Below are 19554 nucleotides of genomic sequence, written 5' to 3' on the forward strand. Positions count from 1 at the left end.
TCTGCCTCATAAGTACGCTGCTCAGCTTATTGAACACCTACTATGCCAGGCACTGTTTGCTGGTAGAAAGGCTAATGAGTCTGTGCGAGTTTAAAGGGCTTTGCAGACAAGCTGGAAGGTGCCACATGCATATTAGGAATTCACTGGTCTGCCCTACAGGTGCCGAGGAAAACCATTACCTGTCACTGAAGAAATGAGATGCCACCCCCCTTCTCACGGCCCCTGAAATGTGGAGTCGCCTGAGTGGGAAGCCACTCAGTTGACTGCAAGCGGTGCCTGTGGTTCCAAGCATTGCCCTTGAGACTTCTTAGCTGCGGCCAGTGTTGGAGGCTGCTGTTTGTTTTCTGGTCTTCCCTGTAGCTCAAATGGTAAAGAATCTGCCTGCAATGCAGGAGACCCGAGTTCGATCCCTGGGTCAGGAAGATCCTCTGGAGAAAGGCATGGCGACCCACAAGAGTGTTCTTGCCTGGAGAATCCCATGGACAGAGGAGCCTGGTGGGCTACAGTCCGTGGGATTGCAAAGAGTCAGACACGACTGAGCGACTAACACTACCACTATCCACAGCTGGCCTCTCACAGCTGGCGGTCCCTGGGACCGTCTCTGAACTGCAGATCCACGCTTAGAAGGAAGGCTGCCCACCTCTTTGAGGTGCCACTCAGCAATGTCACCCATCACCACCTGACCTCGCATATAACACCTGAGCTCTACTGAAGGCAGACCAGCCCAGACACCCGCTCCAAACTGAACGCAAATCCGCCCAGTCCTTGCCAAGGGAAGCAGTAATGGATTGATCTATTAACCTAGATTATCATAAACATGCCTTTTGCTGAGGACCCAGACTGGGAAAATGCTAAGCTCAGCCACAAACGAAGTCTTTAAAATTCAAATGGTGACTAACAACTAGGACAGAGAACTGGGAGCACTTGGTTGAAACTCAAAGGAGAGCAACTGGCTGCGTGGCCTCCCCTCTCTCTTCCCTCCTGGTGTTTCCCCATCAGGCAAGGCTGGACGGGACACTCACGCTCACACCGTCTTCCATCCCCGGCCAGGGCGTAGCCACTGTAGCACTGGCAGACGAAGGAGCCCAGCAGGTTCACGCAGAGCTGCTCACAGCCGTGGTCGTCCGCTGCACACAGATCCTGGACTGGGGCAAAGCGGCATCATTAGAACTTGGCTCAGAAGGAGGTGACTCCTGGCACAGGGCCGTCAATGAGCAACTCTACAGCGCTTGGCAAAATAACTCTTGACTGAAAGCGATATAAGAAATTTTGGAAATTTTGGAAAACGGAAAAAAAATAGAAAAGAAAATTCAACTGTAATCTCCCCACCTGCAGTCCTACCATCCAGAGACCACCTCTGTTAATAGCTGGGTGAGTTTCTATGTATGTAAGGGCCTCCCAGGTAGTGCAGTGGTAAAGACTCCACCTGCCAAGGCAGCAGACGCGAAAGACAGGGGTTCGATCCCTGGCTTGGGAAAATCCCCTGGAGCAGGAAATGGAGTAGGAACCACTCCAGTATTCTTGCCTGGAAAATCCCACGGCTAGAGGAGCCTGTCGGGCGATAGTCCATGGGGTCACAGAGAGACAGATGTGAGTGAGCCCACACCGCCACTTATGTATACGTAAAAGCACACTTTTCAAAGTTGGAATTTTTCTTCTCTATTAAATGCATTAGAAACTTTTAAATTAACATCAATATGTGTTTTTCTCATGTCAAGGAGAATGATGGATGGTTCTTGAGGATTGAAGTTATCGTGAGCAGGCCTTTGTGCTTGTCCGAATCAAGTACCATTCGTATTCTCTGAGAACCTAAAGGCTTTGTAATCAGTCTCACCAATGTAACCACCTATGTACACAGTCTCAACAAGATCATTTGGTGCTGTCTTTGACATTTTGCAGAAGCTGGGAGAGAGCACGATGAAAAGACCTGCTACTCCACCAAAAACACAGCAGGTCTGGAAGAGTCCCTTATTTTCAAGTCTGGTCTCTTTGGACATACTTTCCCTCATTCCATTTCTCTATCAGAAGGATGTTTGAAAATCCTCTTTGTGTTCCATTTATGCATCCCAGTAATAAAGAAGGAAAATGGGAAGCCAGAAGAATTTGGGTAGAGATAACAAAGATAGGGAGAAATCAATATATGGTCTGAAGTGAAGTGAAGAGAAAGTCATGCCGTCACATCCGACTCTTTGTGACCCCGTAGGATTGTAGCCCAGCAGGCTCCTCTATGGTGATTAACAATGCTATTCCAGTCAAATATTTATTATGTGTCCACAAGGTGCTGAGCTCTGGCTCTTTATTCAAATGCAATGTAAGAATACACTCACAGTAGTGCATTTAGTGCCACAGAACTAAGAATATATCAGAGGATAAAAAGTTTAAAGGCATTTTTAATCCTTCATCAACTCAGTCTCCCCTTTGAAGAAATTGGCTGACGTTATGACATTATTTCTCAGCAAGGATAATGATTTGGTTTCATAACTAGCTCTTTCAGTGACTTTACCATTAAACTTGGAGAAAATCAGAGAGCATTAAAGGGATTGAATACATTAAAAATCTTTTCTTCCTCTGGTTAAAAGTTATCACTATGACAGCTATGGTAAAAACTTAATTCACTAGAAAGTTTGATTAATCCCTGAATCCAGTGACTACACTTTAATGTAACCTCCTAGGTCTTTGAGTTTTATAGTTTATTATACTTTTTGATAAATGTAAAATATCAAATGATAAAAAGATAAAAGCTGACATATTTAGCACCTCTATCAAATGCATTAATTTTTTAAAAAATAGAAGCTACATCATAAGATTAAAAAATATTTAGGTCTAAAATTCCACAAAGAAGGATTCTGGTTTTACAATGCTAAAAGAATTATTTTCACTCCTAAATCAATGAAGTAGATGAAAAAATTATAGATGTAAATTCCTTTCTTTACCTATCTTATTTCTATCTTATATTTCCAATTGGGAACTCTAATTGATATTTCCCATGGATCCAGATATAGGGAAAATAACAATAATCAGAAGAAACTTCAGCTCATGCAAAAATCTTAGTGAATAATTGAAGAATGACAAAATTTACAGTTAGTTACAAGCCTAAGCCAGAGATACAAGAAAAATCGGAACCATCAAATACTTTTCATTTATTGAATCAACAAAGCACCTACTCTGTCCCAGGCACTGGGGATGTAGTGTGAACCAACAAAGGGGCTCCTGGCATCACGCAGCTTGTATTCTAAGGGTTAGGAAGGTGAAGTTCTAAGAAGAGCATTTCTGATAAAACCCAGAAGTGGAATTTATCCAAAGAAAACAAAAACACTAATTCAAAAAGATATATGCACCCCTATGTTCATTGCAACATTGTTTACAATAGCCAAGATATGGCAGCAACCTAAGTGCCCATCAACAGATGAATGGATAAAGACGGGCTACATATAGTCAATGAAATGTTACTCAGCCATAGAAAAGAATGAAATTTTGCCATTTATAACAACATGGATGAACCCTGAGGGTATTAGGCCAAGTGAAATAAATCAGACAAAGACAAATACTGCATGATCTCATTCATATGTGGAATCTATAAAACAAATGAAGTAACATAACAAAACAGAAACAGATTCATGGATACAGAGAACAAACTGGTGGTTGCCAGAAGGTACAGGTTGGGGATATGGATCAGTGAAGGGGATTAAGAGGTACACATTTCCAGCTGTAAAATAAATAAACCACTGGGATATAATGTACACATAGGAAATATAATAGGCAATATTGTAACAACTTAATATGGTGACAAATCGCAACTGGATTTATTGTGGTGATTGTTTCATAATATATGCAGTGGAAATGTAAAATACTGAGTCACTATATTGCATACCTGAAACTAAACTAAACTCTGTGTGTGTGTGTATATGTATGTGTGTGTGTGTGTATATGTGTGTGTGTGTGTGTATATATGTATAGGCTTCCCTTGTGGCTCAGCAATAAAGAATCTGCTTGCAATGCAGGAGACTGCCTGGATTGCAGGAGACACCGGTTCAATCCCTGGGTCAGGAAGATCCCTTGGAGAGGGAATTGGAAACCTATTCCAGTATTCTTGCCTGGGAAATCCCACGGACAGAGGAGCCTGGTGGGCTACAATCCATGGGGTCACAAGAGTCAGACGCAACTTAGTGACTAAACCACCACCTCCACCATATATGTGTGTGAGTCTTTCTGACAGAAAGAACAGTGGATGCAAAAGGCATTCATGTGGAAAACACTAGCCCTGTTTGAGGATTGGGAAAGCCAGAGTAGCTATCAGATGCACCCTAAATAACTAAAATACAAAACAGAACATGCTAGAAATCCACAAGAGAGGTGCTGCTGATACAATGGGAGTTCAGAACGGGGATGGATTACGGCCAGCCCAAGCTGGATCAATCAGAAGAGGCTGGCAGGCAAGCAAGAGACACGGAGGCAAGCAAGAGACACGGAGGAAAGGAAGAGACACGGAGGCCAGCAAGAGACGCGGAGGCCAGCAAGAGACGCGGAGAAAAGGAAGAAGATCCACCTGGAGCTGAGGGGACAGTAAACGTGCAGAAGTGGAGGAAAAAGCAGGACAGATAGGGGAGCTGACCCCCGTTCCGGGAATTCCAAGGGAAGCAGCAGGAGGGGGCGTCGGAAGGACAACTGACACTGGACGGCAGACGGCCTGGGAGCAGGCTGCCTGGTCTCAACCCTGCTTATCGGGGGACGTCTCAGAAAGGGAGATGGGCCGTTTCCCTGACTTGTGCGGTGAGAGTAACTTTGGCGACATCACAGTCTATTTTAGCTCTGGGAGATGAAAAGGATTTAGTGTACGGATAAATGAAAGCCACCTCTTTGGGAACAAAGTGGTAGCTCTCTGACTTCCATGCCAAAGTAGCTTTGGTTTGCGTGTGTGCTGAAGGGAAAATCAACTTCTTGACACGAGGACCTTCCACTGTCCGTCAGAGCTGTTGGCCACACCCACCGGCTGTCAGCGCATGTCTGTGCGCCTCTGACTTCTCCCTCCTGGCGTGTGTGCGCGCGTGCGTGCTCAGTCATGCAGTTGTGTCCGACTCTTTGTGACCCCATGGACTGAAGCCCGCCAGGTTCCTCTGTCCCTGGAATTTTCCAGGCAAGAATATTGGAGTGGGATGCTACTTCCTACCCCAGGGGATCTTCCCGACCCGGGGTGGGAACCCACGGCTTCTGCATCGGCAGGTGGATTCTTCATCACTGAACCACCTGGGAAGCCCTTCCTGGCATGTATCACCATGTTAATGCCATAGGCATTTATATACTGACGTATATACCGTGTCTCCCTTGCCAGGCTCCCTAACCAGGAGGGGAGCGTCCCTGCACAGACTCCTGATGGCTGGACAATGACACCCCAGGACACTGAAACAGCCAGCCCCCAAGCCTCAAGCCCATCTCTGAAGGTGGGGTGGGAACTCCTCCACCTGGGTCCCCCTGCTCAGCTCCCACAGTTGCTTTGCCTCCTCTCTTTGTCCAGCAGGAACCCTGCCTAACAGTGGTTACCAAGGAGGGGTGAGAGTTTCATTTTTTTCTGTTATTTATAATTACCTGCTTTTGAATTTTCTAACAAGAGTTTATACCAAGAGCTCTTATAATAATGAAAAAAAAATCAATGTTATAAAAGAACCTCTTTGAAAGAAGCATTTTAAAAGCAGTGAACCCTGCCAGTGCAGAAGATGAAAGCGACCTGGGTTTGATCCCTGGGTCGGGAAGATCCCCTGGAGAAGGAAATGGCAACCCACTCCAGTATTCTTGCCTGGGAAATCCCATGGACAGAGGAGCCTGATGGGCTATGGTTCACGGGGTCACAAAGAGTCAGACAAGACTGAAGCAACTTAGCACACAGACATAGTACCCTGAACTACATCCCTCTGGGCCCAGTTCCCATCTCCATTTGAAATAGGTTGAAAAATGTAGATAGTATGAAAGCCGTGAACCAAGATCTTGAAGCAATAATGATCTGTCTTTGAATTTTCTAACAAGAGTTTATACCTAGAGTTTTTATAATAATGAAAAATAATCAAGGGCTGTCTCACCTGACTTGTGCTGTGGAAGAGTAACTTTGGTGGCATCACAGTTTACTTTAGCTCTGGAAAATGGAAAGGATTTAGTGTATGGATAAATGAATAAAGTGTCTCCCTTGCCAGGCTCCCTAATCAGGAGGGGAGCATCTCTGCATGAACTCCTGATGGCTGGACAATGACACCCCAGGACACTGGAACAACCAACCCCCAAGTCCCAAGCTTGCGGCCAATTCCCAATCCCAACTGAAATAGATTGAAAAATGTGGATGAAAGCAGTGAACCAAGATCTTGAAGCAATAACCATTTCTCCCCCAAAACTCCCCCCAGCAGGGTAGGCAGAGAGGTCACGAGGTGCTCCTTCCTTCTGGGACAGGACAGCCCTGAAGCCCTGCAGGGTCCAATCCGTCAGAGCAGCGTGCACCACCTCAGCGGCCCATCAGAACCATCTAGGGCCCTTCGGCAAATACGCCCGGCTTGAATCAGGCAGCAAGGGCCGGGGTGCAGGCAGCAGTGTTCTCGAAGCTCCCAGATAACCCGAGTGTGCAGCCAGGCTGAGTCATTGAAACTCCCAGGTAAAAAGTCCTCATATTCATCCAGGGAAAGACGCAAGAGTCAGCCTTTGTCTACTGTCTCCAGGCTCAGATTCTTTTAAACAAATCTCGATTTTTTTTTTTTTTTTGCTGTCCTTGGACCTCTCTCCAAGTGTCTGAAAGACCCTGGACGCTACGTGAGGGTGCAGAGTGTGGTAGGAACAGGAGGATCATGGCTTGCATTCCAGAAGAACATCCCACAAACAGCAGGCCTGCCAGTTGGCCTCGGGCCTTTCATATTGTTTTTAGAACATTGGGGATTTATGGCCACTAGTGATCTGTACTGTCCCAAAGGAAACCATTGAGGGATTAATTTAATTAAACAAAGACAAAGGAATAAATACAGACTAGGTTCTGACAAAACAACTTTGTTGTTTTTCTGGCAGTGGTCACTTTCATTGCAAACAAATACAGATGTTTTTGGATGATTCTTTATTCTTTAGAAAAACAGCACTTCTTTTTCTCACAGCCTGGGAGGATTTCAGTGAAGGATGATAAAACTGTGGGGGGTGGGAAAAGCTCTAAATTCAGAGCTCCCATTACCCTTTCAAGCCTTCTCTACCCCATGACTCCCACTCATGACTACTGACTTCAATCTGATGTCACCTCCTCCAGGAAGCCTTCTCCAGGTTGGCGGGGCTTCGCGTTTTCTTCCCCTGGGCTCCTTGAGCTCTCTACACATGGCTCTACTAGAGCACTTATGCATTTATCCCACAGTATTATCCGACAGTAGGCACTTTGAACTCACAAACCAAAACTTAGTAACAGTATTTATCCCACAGTATTAGAAGAACCCGATCACAAGTCTGACGTCCTCACGGGAAAGTGAGCTGATGTGACTCAATTTGATTCCCCAGTGCCCTAGCGCATGGAGTTGGTGTCCCATAAGTGTTCATTTGCTGAAAGAACACTGACAGAGTCCCAACCCCCCTGCCTCCCAACGGGGATGTCCTAGAGTCCTACAATATCTCCTCCACTAGATATGGGGTCCTGGGTCCTGGGAAGATGAGTGAGACAGAAACAAAACTCTTCCCGAGTCTCTGTACCTCTCCTCATCCCCAGCAAGAGATAGCCCTCTCCCAGCAGAGGACAGTGACATCAGGGAGCCGGTCTCCAGCTGCAGACACTGGAATGCTCACAACAGCTAAGGATCCAGCTGTCTTGCTGTCTCCCGCATCCCTGGTGCCTACCACACTGCCTGGCACATGACAGGGGTTCATCAAGTGCTTGGGAATGGGTGAATGGACCCAGCACCTGAAACACAGGGTTGTCAGGCTTTCCTCGCTCATCCTTCTTACCCAGGCTGTAAGCTCTGAGTGGCACAGGGTAAGTCTTGGTGGTTCTCAGGGTACCCCTGATACCCACATGCTTCACACAGCTGGTGCTTAGTGGACGTGTGTTGAACTGACTCGAGAGTAGCCAGCCTGGAGTACTCCGCGGTGGAGGGCTCTTATCTGACCACTCCCTGTTAGAGGTCAAGTTCCCGGCCATGGTTTCCCTTACCACAGTTACAATGTAGCGCTTAATTTGCAATTGATAATTTAATGTCTTCTTCCCCTGCCGTTTGAAGCCAGTGCTTGTTCTGTTCAGCCCTCCAGCTCAACTAGCATGGTGTTTGGCATGTGGTCAATTTTTTAAAATATATTTAAATGACTGAATGCAATCATTCATCAAATTGTTCAAACTGCTGGGAAAACAACAGTGAACGAAATAATTGATCCCTTGATTTTAAAACAATCAATGATCCCTCTTGCCATGGAGTTGATATTCAAGTGGGAAGCCGGCTCCTATTGACTCACATTGACGGACCATGCCCACCTCTTCCCAACTCTGCATTCAGCAAGGCCAAGTGGGTAGCGTGAAATCAGCCATGGTGGCAGTATTGACACCACAGGAATTGGTGAACGTTACAAACTGGGTATTTTCCCCCTGGAGATCTGCTTGTTGAACATTTACTAGCATACCATGGACAGCGGCCAGATGTAACATGAACAGCTTAAACCATATATTACTTAGAAGTACTGTGGAACAAAAGCAGGACAGAGCAATAGGAGTGTGGAGGGAAGGGAGCTTCTGTTTTACACAGTGTGGTCAGAAGGCCAGCTCACAGAAAAGATTACTGTATACCAGGACCTGAGGCGGGTAATATGAAAAAACAGGGGTCAGGAGGACTGAATCTTGGAGGAGGAGATAAGGGGCAGTTATGTTTCTTCTTCTTTTTTAAAGAAAATATTTATTTATTTGACTGCACCAGATCTTTAGTTGTGGCATGAGGGAGCTAGTCCCCTCAACCAGGATCAAACCTGGGCTGCCTGGGAAGTCCCATGAGTGACTGGGAGTGCAGAGTCTTAGCCACTGGACCACCAGGGAAGTCCCATGTTTCTTTACATAGGGTACAAGGGAGGCGATCAGATAGGATGAAAAGAATATTGCCTTTGGAGTCAGACCTGGCTTCAGCAAGGTGACCTGTGTGACTTCGCATAAGTGATTTCCGTGAGACTGAATTTTCGCAGAGGTTAAATAATTAAGTCAAGAAAACATCTTATTGCAGGGTTACATGAGATAATATAGATGATAAAGTACTTGAGAGATAGTAGGTACTCAGCAAATATAAGCTTCCTTTTTTCTTGTATTTGGTCGTGTCCAACTCTTTGCAGCTCCATGGACTGCAGGCCCTGGGCTACTCTCACCATGGGATTTCCTAGGCAAGAATACTGAAGTAGATTGCCATTTCCTATGCTAGGGGATCTTCCCAATTCAGGGATCGAACCTGCATTTCTTGCATCTCCTGCATTGGTGGGTGGGTTCTTTACCACTAGTGCAAAATGTCTTAGGACTGCAGGCCTAGTTAAGCTTGGAGAAGAGGTGACCCCAACCAGATTTTGCCTACATCACAATTTTAATACAACATCACTTTATTGGGTGCCTATGAAACCCCCCAGAGAAGGCAATGGCATCCCACTCCAGTACTCTTGCCTGGAAACTCCCATGGACGGAGGAGCCTGGTAGGCTGCAGTCCATGGGGTCGCTGAGTCAGACACGACTGAGCGACTTCACTTTCACTTTTCACTTTCATGCACTGGAGAAGGAAATGACAACCCACTTCAGTGTTCTTGCCTGGATAATCCCAGGGATGGCGGAGCCCAATGGGCTGCCGTCTGTGGGGTCGCACAGAGTCGGACACGACTGAAGCGACTTAGCAGCAGCAGCAGCATGAAACCCCCACATGTGGACACTAGATTCAGATCATTTTAAACAATATCAGTGCATCTGGCTAAGTTTTAGTTTGTGAGTTCTAGGCTGACTTGATCTGATACAGCAAAGTAGGCAATTTTGAATTTTACAGCAAAAGATCTCAACAAACTCAAACAATGCCTTGCCAGAGGGCATGTGTTAGTACATGGCTGACAGTCAGCAAAATCTGCTTGCTTCTCTTCCTGGAGAGTTTTAGGAGGGATGTAAACTGCATCTGCTCGGTCTCCCCAATGAAATAAATCAGGGAGGATTTGATAACTAAGAGCCCCAGGGCTGTGCTCACATCCATCCCTGGTGTTTCCCCTGAGGCTCACAGGCATTCTAGATTTAAGGGCCTTCCTCCATGTGTGATCTTGAAAGCCTGGCACAGTGCCTCAGCCCAGAGACTTGGAAAACTTTCATCTGGTTACCCCGGACAAGAAAGAAGCACGGGACAAAGACTGTGGCGGTTGCAGCTGACATCATCCTAGATGAAATAAAAGGGTTTTTACTGACTTTTCAGAATTTTATACAAGCCACATGGCATGCTATTGATACCAGTGACAATCTAATCTCTCCTTTAGAGTTAAAGCAAAATGAACACCTTTAAAGATATGCTCCACTTTCGTGGTAAAGAACCTGCTTGCAAATGCAGGAGATGTAAGAGACAAGGGTTCGATCTCTGGGTTGGGAAGATCCCCTGGAGGAGAGCATGGCAACCCACTGCAGTATTCTTGCCTGGAGAATCCCATGACAGAGGAGCCTGGCAGTCTAGGTCTATGGGTCACACAGAGTCGGACACGAATGAAACAACTTAGTACACACACATGCTGCTATTGAGCCTGAGATGGAGAAATCAGAAATTATTTATCACAGGAAGAGAGAAGAGAAATGTATTATTAGAGCTGCTATTTCTCTCTGCTGGGAAACAATGGGATCTCTGCCTGCTCCAACCCGAAATCTCCCTTGGAGCTAAGGCTCCGCAAAAGCCTGAGAAACCCAAGCCTGCATTTTTAGGGACTATCCCCCTTCTTTCATTATGTCTGAAAGCCCTAATCGTATTTTGACAGCTGCTGTTTGAATTTAAAGACTTTCAGCAGTTAATGTGAGTCATCAGCCTGGTGCTTCCACGCTGGAAGAAACAAAAGCAAGCCAATGTCACCCACAAAAACAAACCTGTCCTTTCAGGCAAACTCCAGCTGTGCCTTGCTCGCATCCCTCCTCCCCCAAAGCTTCATGCTTTTTCAATCAGTTATCCTATTCATGAACTGAGATTTTAGTTTCCGTTTGAGAGGGGAAAAAAAGGAGGAGCCCCAAAACAAAGCCTGAAAACATAAGTGTATCTGACCGAATGAGGTTGATCGAAATCAGAAATAAGCGTGAACGAATAAGGCCCTAGTCTTGCTGAGCGCTTTGCAATTTCTAAACGGCTGTCAATCACAGCATCCCTTTCTCATTATGAACTCCCTACGGAGCAGCCGTCTCTCAGGGAGTGATCTAGCTTAAAATAGCTGGGCCGGGCCAGTGGTTTTCAAACTCGAGTTTAAGATCAGAACTCCCAGGAGGGCTTGTTAAAACACATCCTCCTGGGCCACACCCCTAGAGTCCCTGATTCAGTAGGTCTGGGATAGGTACCGCGCGGGAATTTGCATTCCTAACAAGCCCCCGCTCCCGCCCCCACAAAGCCGCCTGCTTGTGTGCGCATGCGCAGTCTTCTCCTTCTTGCACTTAGGTCTGAGCTCTGTGGGCTGCCTCAAGCTGAGACCCTGAACACCTCTTTCCGCACTCCCTGTCTCCCTCCAAGATTCCATGCATTTTCAGGGCCAATGACCACCCCAAGCATATCCAGCCAGGCATTTTCCTTGAACTCTAACCCCCATCTCCTGCTGCACCCAACCACTTGAGTGGGCTCTTGCCCAGACTCGCTCTTGCTTTCCCCAGCAAAACCAGGATTCCTCTCTGATAACTGAAGTTATCAAACACCCCTCACCCACTATTCCCCATCTTAGGTCATAAACTCTTCCCCTGGGTGGGGATTATTGCTATGATCTAATTAATTCCACGGGCATAAGAAACATAAGCACTGAATTGATTGAACTGATTTGAATTGTAAACTGATTGCATCGTCCACCTTCTGCTCCGCACGTGCAGAGCACCAGGGAAGCCAAGATCTGAGTATTCCTTGGATCTCCAACATATGAGAGACACGCTTATTTCTCTCCCACACCCCACCAGAGTGTCTGGCCCATAGAGGGGAATGAATAAGTGCTGAATGAATAAAGGAACGAGTGAGGGGTTAGGTAGGTGGTATTTCTGCACTCATTCTCTACCTAAATCTAATGCTATATTATGTATTACTGCCAGGGTCAATGTACTAAAACGTGGTTTTCTCTCTGACACCCTGTATTCAGCCCCTCTATCCACCAAAGACCACAGCTGGAAGTCAGCTTGAGAAATCAAATCACCCCATAATTTGTTCCAGCTTAAATTCCTTTTCTCATCCCCCACTAATGCCCCAAACATGCTCTTCCAAACAAGCACTCTGTTCTAGTTAGCATCCTCCAAAGACCACAAGCCCTGCAGTTCTTTCCTCTTCTTTGACTTGCTAGAAAATCCCTTCCTCCCCAAGCCCTGATTGTTCCATGACTCTCTAATCTCTTCTCTTGAAGCCTTCTCAGTACCACTTACCTTCCCAAACCACATTGTTCTGTGTGTATGTGTGTGTCTATATGAACTATACCATAAACTACACATGTTTCATGTATACAATCTGATACATTTGACATAGCAACATATCATCACCATAATCAAGATAATATACCCATCACCTCCAGATCCCCAGTTTCCTAGTTGCCATTGGTAGCCCCTCCACCTGCCCCATCCCTCCCCCTGGTCCCAGGCAGCCACTCATCTGCTGATCTGTATCACACAGATAAGTTACCATTCCCTAACATTTCATATAAATGGAATCCTACAGTATGTGCTCTTTTTCTGGTCTTGTTTCTTTCATTCACCAGGGCTGCCTTGACGTTCATCCAGCCTGCTGCGTGTCAGTGTGCTGTGCTCACTTGCTCAGTCATGTCTGACTCTGCGGCGACCCCATGGACTGTAGCCTGCCAGGCTCCTCTGTCCATGGAATTTTCCAGGCAAGAACACTGGAGTGGCTTGCCATTTCCTTCTTCAACATGTGTCAGTAGTTCATTCTTTTCATTGCCCACTAGTATTACACTGTATGCATGTCTCACAATTTGTTATCAGTTCACCTGTTGATGATTTGAGTTGTTTTGATTTGATTTGAGTTGTTTCCAGTTTGGGCTTATCACAAGTAAACATTTGTGCTCAAATCCTGGTTTGAACATAAACTTTAATTTCTTTTGAGTAAACACCTAAAAGTGGAATGGTTCGATATCATGGTAAGTACATATTTAATTTTGTAAGAAACTTCTAATCTGTCTTCCAAAGTGGTTGAACCATTTTGTCTTCCTGCCAGGAAAAATGATTACTCTGTTTCCAACTTTGCCATTACTTGACATGGTCAACATTTTAAAATGTATTCAATCTAGTGGAAGTAGAGTGGGGGTATCCTTTTATGGCTTTAATTTGTATTTTCTTTTTGACTAATGAGGTTGAGCATCTCTTCTTTATATATTTTCTTTCGTTTAGTGTCTATTCAAATCTTTTGCCCATTTTGACTGGGCTGTTTATTTTCCTGTTATAAAGTTATAAGAATTCTTTATAAATTCTAAGGTCCTTTGTTGGATATATTTAATTTCAGTCTGTGATTTGCCTTTTCAGTTTAATAGCAGTGTATTTTGCAAGCAAATATTTTAATTTTGATGATGTTCAATTTACTGAGTTTCTCTTTTGTGTTCTGTGCCCTATTTAAAAAATCCTTGCCAAACCCAGGGTCATCAATTTTTTCCCTACATTTTAATCTAGACATTTATATGTTTCTCCTTTATATTAACATTTAAAATCAGTTTCAAATAAATTTTTGTATATGGTATGAGGTAAGGGTCAAGGTCCATTTTTTTTTACACATGGGAATCCAATTGTTGTAACACCATTAGTTGATGACATTATTCTTTTCCAATGAATTTCCTTGGCATGTTTGTCAAAAATCATTTCACCATAAATGTGTGGGTCTGCTTCTGGACTCTATTCTGTGCCAGTGATGTCCACTGTTACATGACTACCACACTGCTTTGATTACCATTGCTTTATAGTCAGTCTTAAGATAATTTGATCCCTCCAACTTTATTTTTCTCAAAGTTTTACTTGATTCTCATTATTTGCAGATTCCAGACTTGCCAATTTACCTACTTTATAAAAGTTACTGGGAACCTAGTATCGATACTTGGGCATTTTCGTGGTCATTCAGGGATCTGTGCAGAGTGGTGAAACTATTGAGCCACTGCACTTTCCTAGTGAAAGTCAAACAGTGCTCTGCCTTCTTGTTTTGGCACTCATGCTATAAACAAGTATCTTTTTTGTGCTCCCCTTAAAGCCATAATTTTAGAATTTGTGTGCTGTCTGTTGGTCACTTCACTGTTTAAAACGGCCCCTCCGAGTAGTGTTGAAGTGCTGTCTGGTGTCCCTAAGGCAAGAAGGCCATGCTCTGCCTTAGGGAGGAAGAATGTTAGATGAGCTTCATTCAGGCATGAGTAACGGTGCTGTTGGCTGTAAGTTCAATGTCAATAAATCAACAATGTATACTCGATCAAAGTAGTGTCGTGAAGTCACTCAGTCGTGTCCGACTCTTTGTGACCCCATGGACTGTAGCCCACCAGGCTCCTCCATCCATGGAATTTTCTAGGCAAGAGTACTGGAGTGGGCTGCCATTTCCTTCTCCAAGGGACCTTCCCAACCGAGGGATCCAACCCGAGTCTCCCACATTGTGGGCAGACGCTTTACCGTCTGAGCCACCAGGGAATCGCTAAGGTGTCTTTAAACAGAAACACCCCTAAAATAAGGTTCTGTATTGATTTGTGAAATATTGTGGCCAGATACTCACAGAAATCTAGCCAATCTAATCACACGAGGACCACAGCCTTGTCTAACTCAATGAAACTAAGCCATGCCCACGGGGCAACCCAAGACGGGTGGGTCATGGTGGAGAGGTCTGACACATTGTGGTCCACTGGAGAAGGGAATGGCAAACCACTCAGTATTCTTGCCTTGAGAACCCCATGAACAGTATGAAAAGGCAAAATGATAGGATACTGAAAGAGGTACTCCCCAGGTCAGTAGGTGCCCAATATGCTACTGGAGTTCAGTGGAGAAATAACTCCAGAAAGAATGAAGGGTTGGAGCCAAAGCAAAAACAATACCCAGCTGTGGATGTGACTGGTGATAGAAGCAAGGTCCGATGTTGTAAAGAGCAATATTGCATAGGAACCTGGAATGTCAGATCCATGAATCAAGGCAAATTGGAAGTGGTCAAACAGGAGATAGCAAGAGTGAACGTCGACATTCTAGGAATCAGTGAACTAAAATGGACTGGAATGGGTGAATTTAACTCAGATGACCATTACATCTACTACTGCGGGCAAGAATCCCTCAGAAGAAATGGAGTAGCCATCAGGGTCAACAAAAGAGTCCAAAATGCAGTACTTGGATGCAATCTCAAAAACGACAGAATGATCTCTGTTCGTTTCCAAGGCAAACCATTCAATATCACAGTGATCCAAGTCTAAGCCCCAACCAGTAATGCTGAAGAAGCTGAAGTTGAACGGTTCTATGAAGACCTACAAGACCTTTTAGAACTAACACCCAAAAAAGATGTCCTTTTCATTATAGGGGACTGGAATGCAAAAGTAGGAAGTCAAGAAACACCTGGAGTAACAGGCAAATTTGGCCTTGGAATGAGCAATGAAGCAGGGCAAAGACTAATAGAGTTTTGCCAAGAAAATGCACTGGTCATAGCAAACACCCTCTTCCAACAACACAAGAGAAGACTCTACACATGGACATCACCAGATGGTCAACACCGAAATCAGATTAATTATATTCTCTGCAGCAAAAGATGGAGAAGCTCTATACAGTCAACAAAAACAAGACCAGGAGCTGACTGTGGCTCAGATCATGAACTCCTTATTACCAAATTCAGACTCAAATTGAAGAAAACAGGGAAAACCCCTGGACCATTCAGGTATGACCTAAATCAAATCCCTTATGATTATACAGTGGAAGTGAGAAATAGATTTAAGGGCCTAGACCTGATAGATAGAGTGCCTGATGAACTATGGAATGAGGTTCGTGACATTGTACAGGAGACAGGGATCAAGACCATCCCCATGGAAAAGAAATGCAAAAAAGCAAAATGGCTGTCTGGAGAAGCCTTACAAATAGCTGTGAAAAGAAGAGAAGTGAAAAGCCAAGGAGGAAAGGAAAGATATAAGCATCTGAATGCAGAGTTCCAAAGAATAGCAAGGAGAGATAAGAAAGCCTTCTTCAGCAATCAATGCAAAGAAATAGAGGAAAAGAACAGAATGGGAAAGCCTAGAGATCTCTTCAAGAAAATTAGAGATACCAAGGGAACATTTCATGCAACGATGGGCTCGATAAAGGATAGAAATGGTCTGGACCTAACAGAAGCAGAAGATATTAAGAAGAGATGGCAAGAATACACGGAACTGTACAAAAAGGATCTTCATGACCTGGATAATCACGATGGTGTGATTACTCATCTAGAGCCAGACATCCTGGAATGTGAAGTCAAGTGGGCCTTAGAAAGCATCACTATGAACAAAGCTAGTAGAGGTGATGGAATTCCAGTGGAGCTATTTCAAATCCTGAAAGATGATGCTGTGAAAGTGCTGCACTCAATATGCCAGCAAATTTGGAAAACTCAGCAGTGGCCACAGGACTGGAAAAGGTCCATTTTCATTCCAATCCCAAAGAAAGGCAATGCCAAAGAATGCTCAAACTACTGCACAATTGCACTCATCTCACACGCTAGTAAAGGAATGCTCAAAATTCTCCAAGCCAGGCTTCAGCAATACATGAACCATGAACTTCCTGATGTTCAAGCTGGATTTAGAAAAGGCAGAGGAACCAGAGATCAAATTGCCAACATCCACTGGATCATGGAAAAAGCAAGAGAGTTCCAGAAAAACATCTATTTCTGCTTTCTTGACTATGCCAAAGCCTTTGACTGTGTGGATCACAATAAACTGTGGAAAATTCTGAAAGAAATGGGAATACCAGAGCACCTAACCTGCCTCTTGAGAAATCTGTATGCAGGTCAGGAAGCAACAGTTAGAACTGGACATGGAACAACAGACTGGTTCCAAATAGGAAAAGGAGTACATCAAGGCTGTATATTGTCACCCTGGTTATTTAACTTCTATGCAGAGCACATCATGAGAAATGCTGGACTGGAAGAAACACAAGCTGGAATCAAGATTGCCAGGAGAAATATCACTAACCTCAGATATGCAGATGACACCACCCTTATGGCAGAAAGTGAAGAGGAACTAAAAAGCCTCTTGATGAAAGTAAAAGAGGAGAGTGAAAAAGTTGGTTTAAAGCTCAACATTCAGAAAACGAAGATCATGGCATCTGGTCCCATCACTTCATGGGAAATAGATGGGGAAACAGTGGAAACAGTGTCAGACTTTATTTTTGGGGGCTCCAAAATCACTGCAGATGGTGACTGCGGCCATGAAATTAAAAGACGCTTGCTCCTTGGAAGAAAAGTTATGACCAACCTAGATAGCATATTCAAAAGCAGAGACATTACTTTGCCGACTAAGGTCCGTCTAGTCAAGGCTATGGTTTTTCCAGTGGTCATGTATGGATGTGAGAGTTGGACTGTGAAGAAGGCTGAGCACCGAAGAATTGATGCTTTTGAACTGTGGTGTTGGAGAAGACTCTTGAGAGTCCCTTGGACTGCAAGAAGATCCAATCAGTCCATTCTGAAGGAGATCAACCCTGGGATTTCTTTGGAAGGAATGATGCTAAAGCTGAAACTCCAGTACTTTGGCCACCTCATGCGAAGAGTTGACTCACTGGAGAAGACTTTGATGCTGGGAGGGATTGGGGGCAGGAGGAGAAGGGGAAAACAGAGGATGAGATGGCTGGATGGCATCACTGACTCAATGGACGTTGAGTCTGAGTGAACTCCGGGAGTTGGTGATGGACTGGGAGGCCTGGTGTGCTGCGATTCATGGGGTCGCAAAGAGTTGGACACGACTGAGCGACTGAACTGAACTGAACTGTGGCCAGAGGCTTGCAGGAAACTAACTCTATATTTCCCCTAGGAACCATAATCCAGTAACCACTAGTTCAATGTTCACAGAGACTTACAAACTATAACTATTGTGAGTAATAAGAATTTATTTTATTTGAGTATTCAATTGTTTTTTTTTTTAATTTTCATCTATATTTTAGAATCAGGTCATCAGTTTCTACTCAAAAATCTCTGCTAGGATTTTGATAGGGATTGCTTTAAATCTATAGATCATTTTAGAAAGGATTCACATCTAAGCAATAGTAAGTCTTCTATTTGATGATTTGCTGATCTTTCCATTTCTTTAGGTCTTCTTTAATTCCTGCAGACATCATTTGTATTCGTCAATGTATAGATCATGCCACGTTTTGCTAATTTATCTCTAATTTCTATATTTCTTATACTATTGTAAAACTTTTAAAATGTCTATTTCAGATTTTTGTTGCAGTATATAATAATGAGAGAATAGCACTGAAACATATATATTATCATACATGAAACAGATCGCCAGTCCAGGTTCGATGCATGAGACAAGGTGCTCAGGGCTGCGCACTGGGATTACCTTGAGGGATGGGATGGGGAGGGAGGTGGGAGTGGGCCTCAGAATGGGGAACACATGTACACCCATGGCTGATTCATGTCAGTGTATGGCGAAAACCACTATAATATTGTAAAGTAATTAGCCTCCAATTAAAATAAATAAATAAATAAATACAATCAAATAATTTTGTATATTGACCTTTTATCTTGCAACCTTGCTGAATTCATTAATAAATTTTGGAGATTTTTTGAAGATTCTCTTAGCTTTTCTACATATGCAGTCAAATAGTCTATAAGGACAGTTTTACTTTTTCCTTTCCAACTTGTATTAATTTCTAATTTCTTTTTATTTCATATAAATATTATAATTATATGATTTATTGTATCAGTTAAGACATCCAGTCCAACATTGAATGGAAGTATGGCAAAGGACATACTTTTTTGTTGCTTATCTTAAAAGGAAAGCACTTAGTCTTTTACTCTTGGGTATGATGTTAACTCCGACTCTTTTGACCGCATGGACCGTAGCATGCCAGGCTTCCCTGTCCTTCACTATCTCCTGGAGTTTGCTCAGACTCATGTCCATTGAGTCGATGATGCCATCCAACCATCTCTTCCTCTGTTGCCCCCTTCTCCTGCCCTCAATCTTTTCCAGCATCATGATATTTTCCAAGATGTTAACTCTAGGTCTTTTCATATATGTTTTTTATCAGGTTGAGGAATTTCCCTTTTATTTCTAGTTTATTGGAGAGTGTTTTATCATGAATGAACATTGGGTGTTGGCCAATGCTTTTTGGACATCTGTTAAAATGATCTTATGATTTTACATTTTTTTAGGCTATTAATATGGTAAATTAAATTATATTAACTTTTATTGAAGTATAATCAATACTGTGTA

General features: G+C 43.9%; 1 protein-coding gene across 2 annotated transcripts in view; it reads right to left on the minus strand.

Annotated features, from left to right (window-relative positions):
- Positions 1-19554, minus strand: part of MATN2 (matrilin 2) — a 166777-nt gene that overhangs the window by 74864 nt on the left and 72359 nt on the right. For both annotated transcript variants that reach the window (XM_052651949.1, XM_052651948.1), the window contains exon 5: positions 1023-1145. In XM_052651949.1, coding sequence (XP_052507909.1) covers positions 1023-1145 — 123 coding nt within the window. The remainder of the gene's footprint in view (positions 1-1022; positions 1146-19554) is intronic.

The sequence above is a fragment of the Budorcas taxicolor genome, chromosome 14 (genome assembly GCF_023091745.1).
Source record: "Budorcas taxicolor isolate Tak-1 chromosome 14, Takin1.1, whole genome shotgun sequence".
Lineage (NCBI taxonomy): Eukaryota > Metazoa > Chordata > Mammalia > Artiodactyla > Bovidae > Budorcas > Budorcas taxicolor.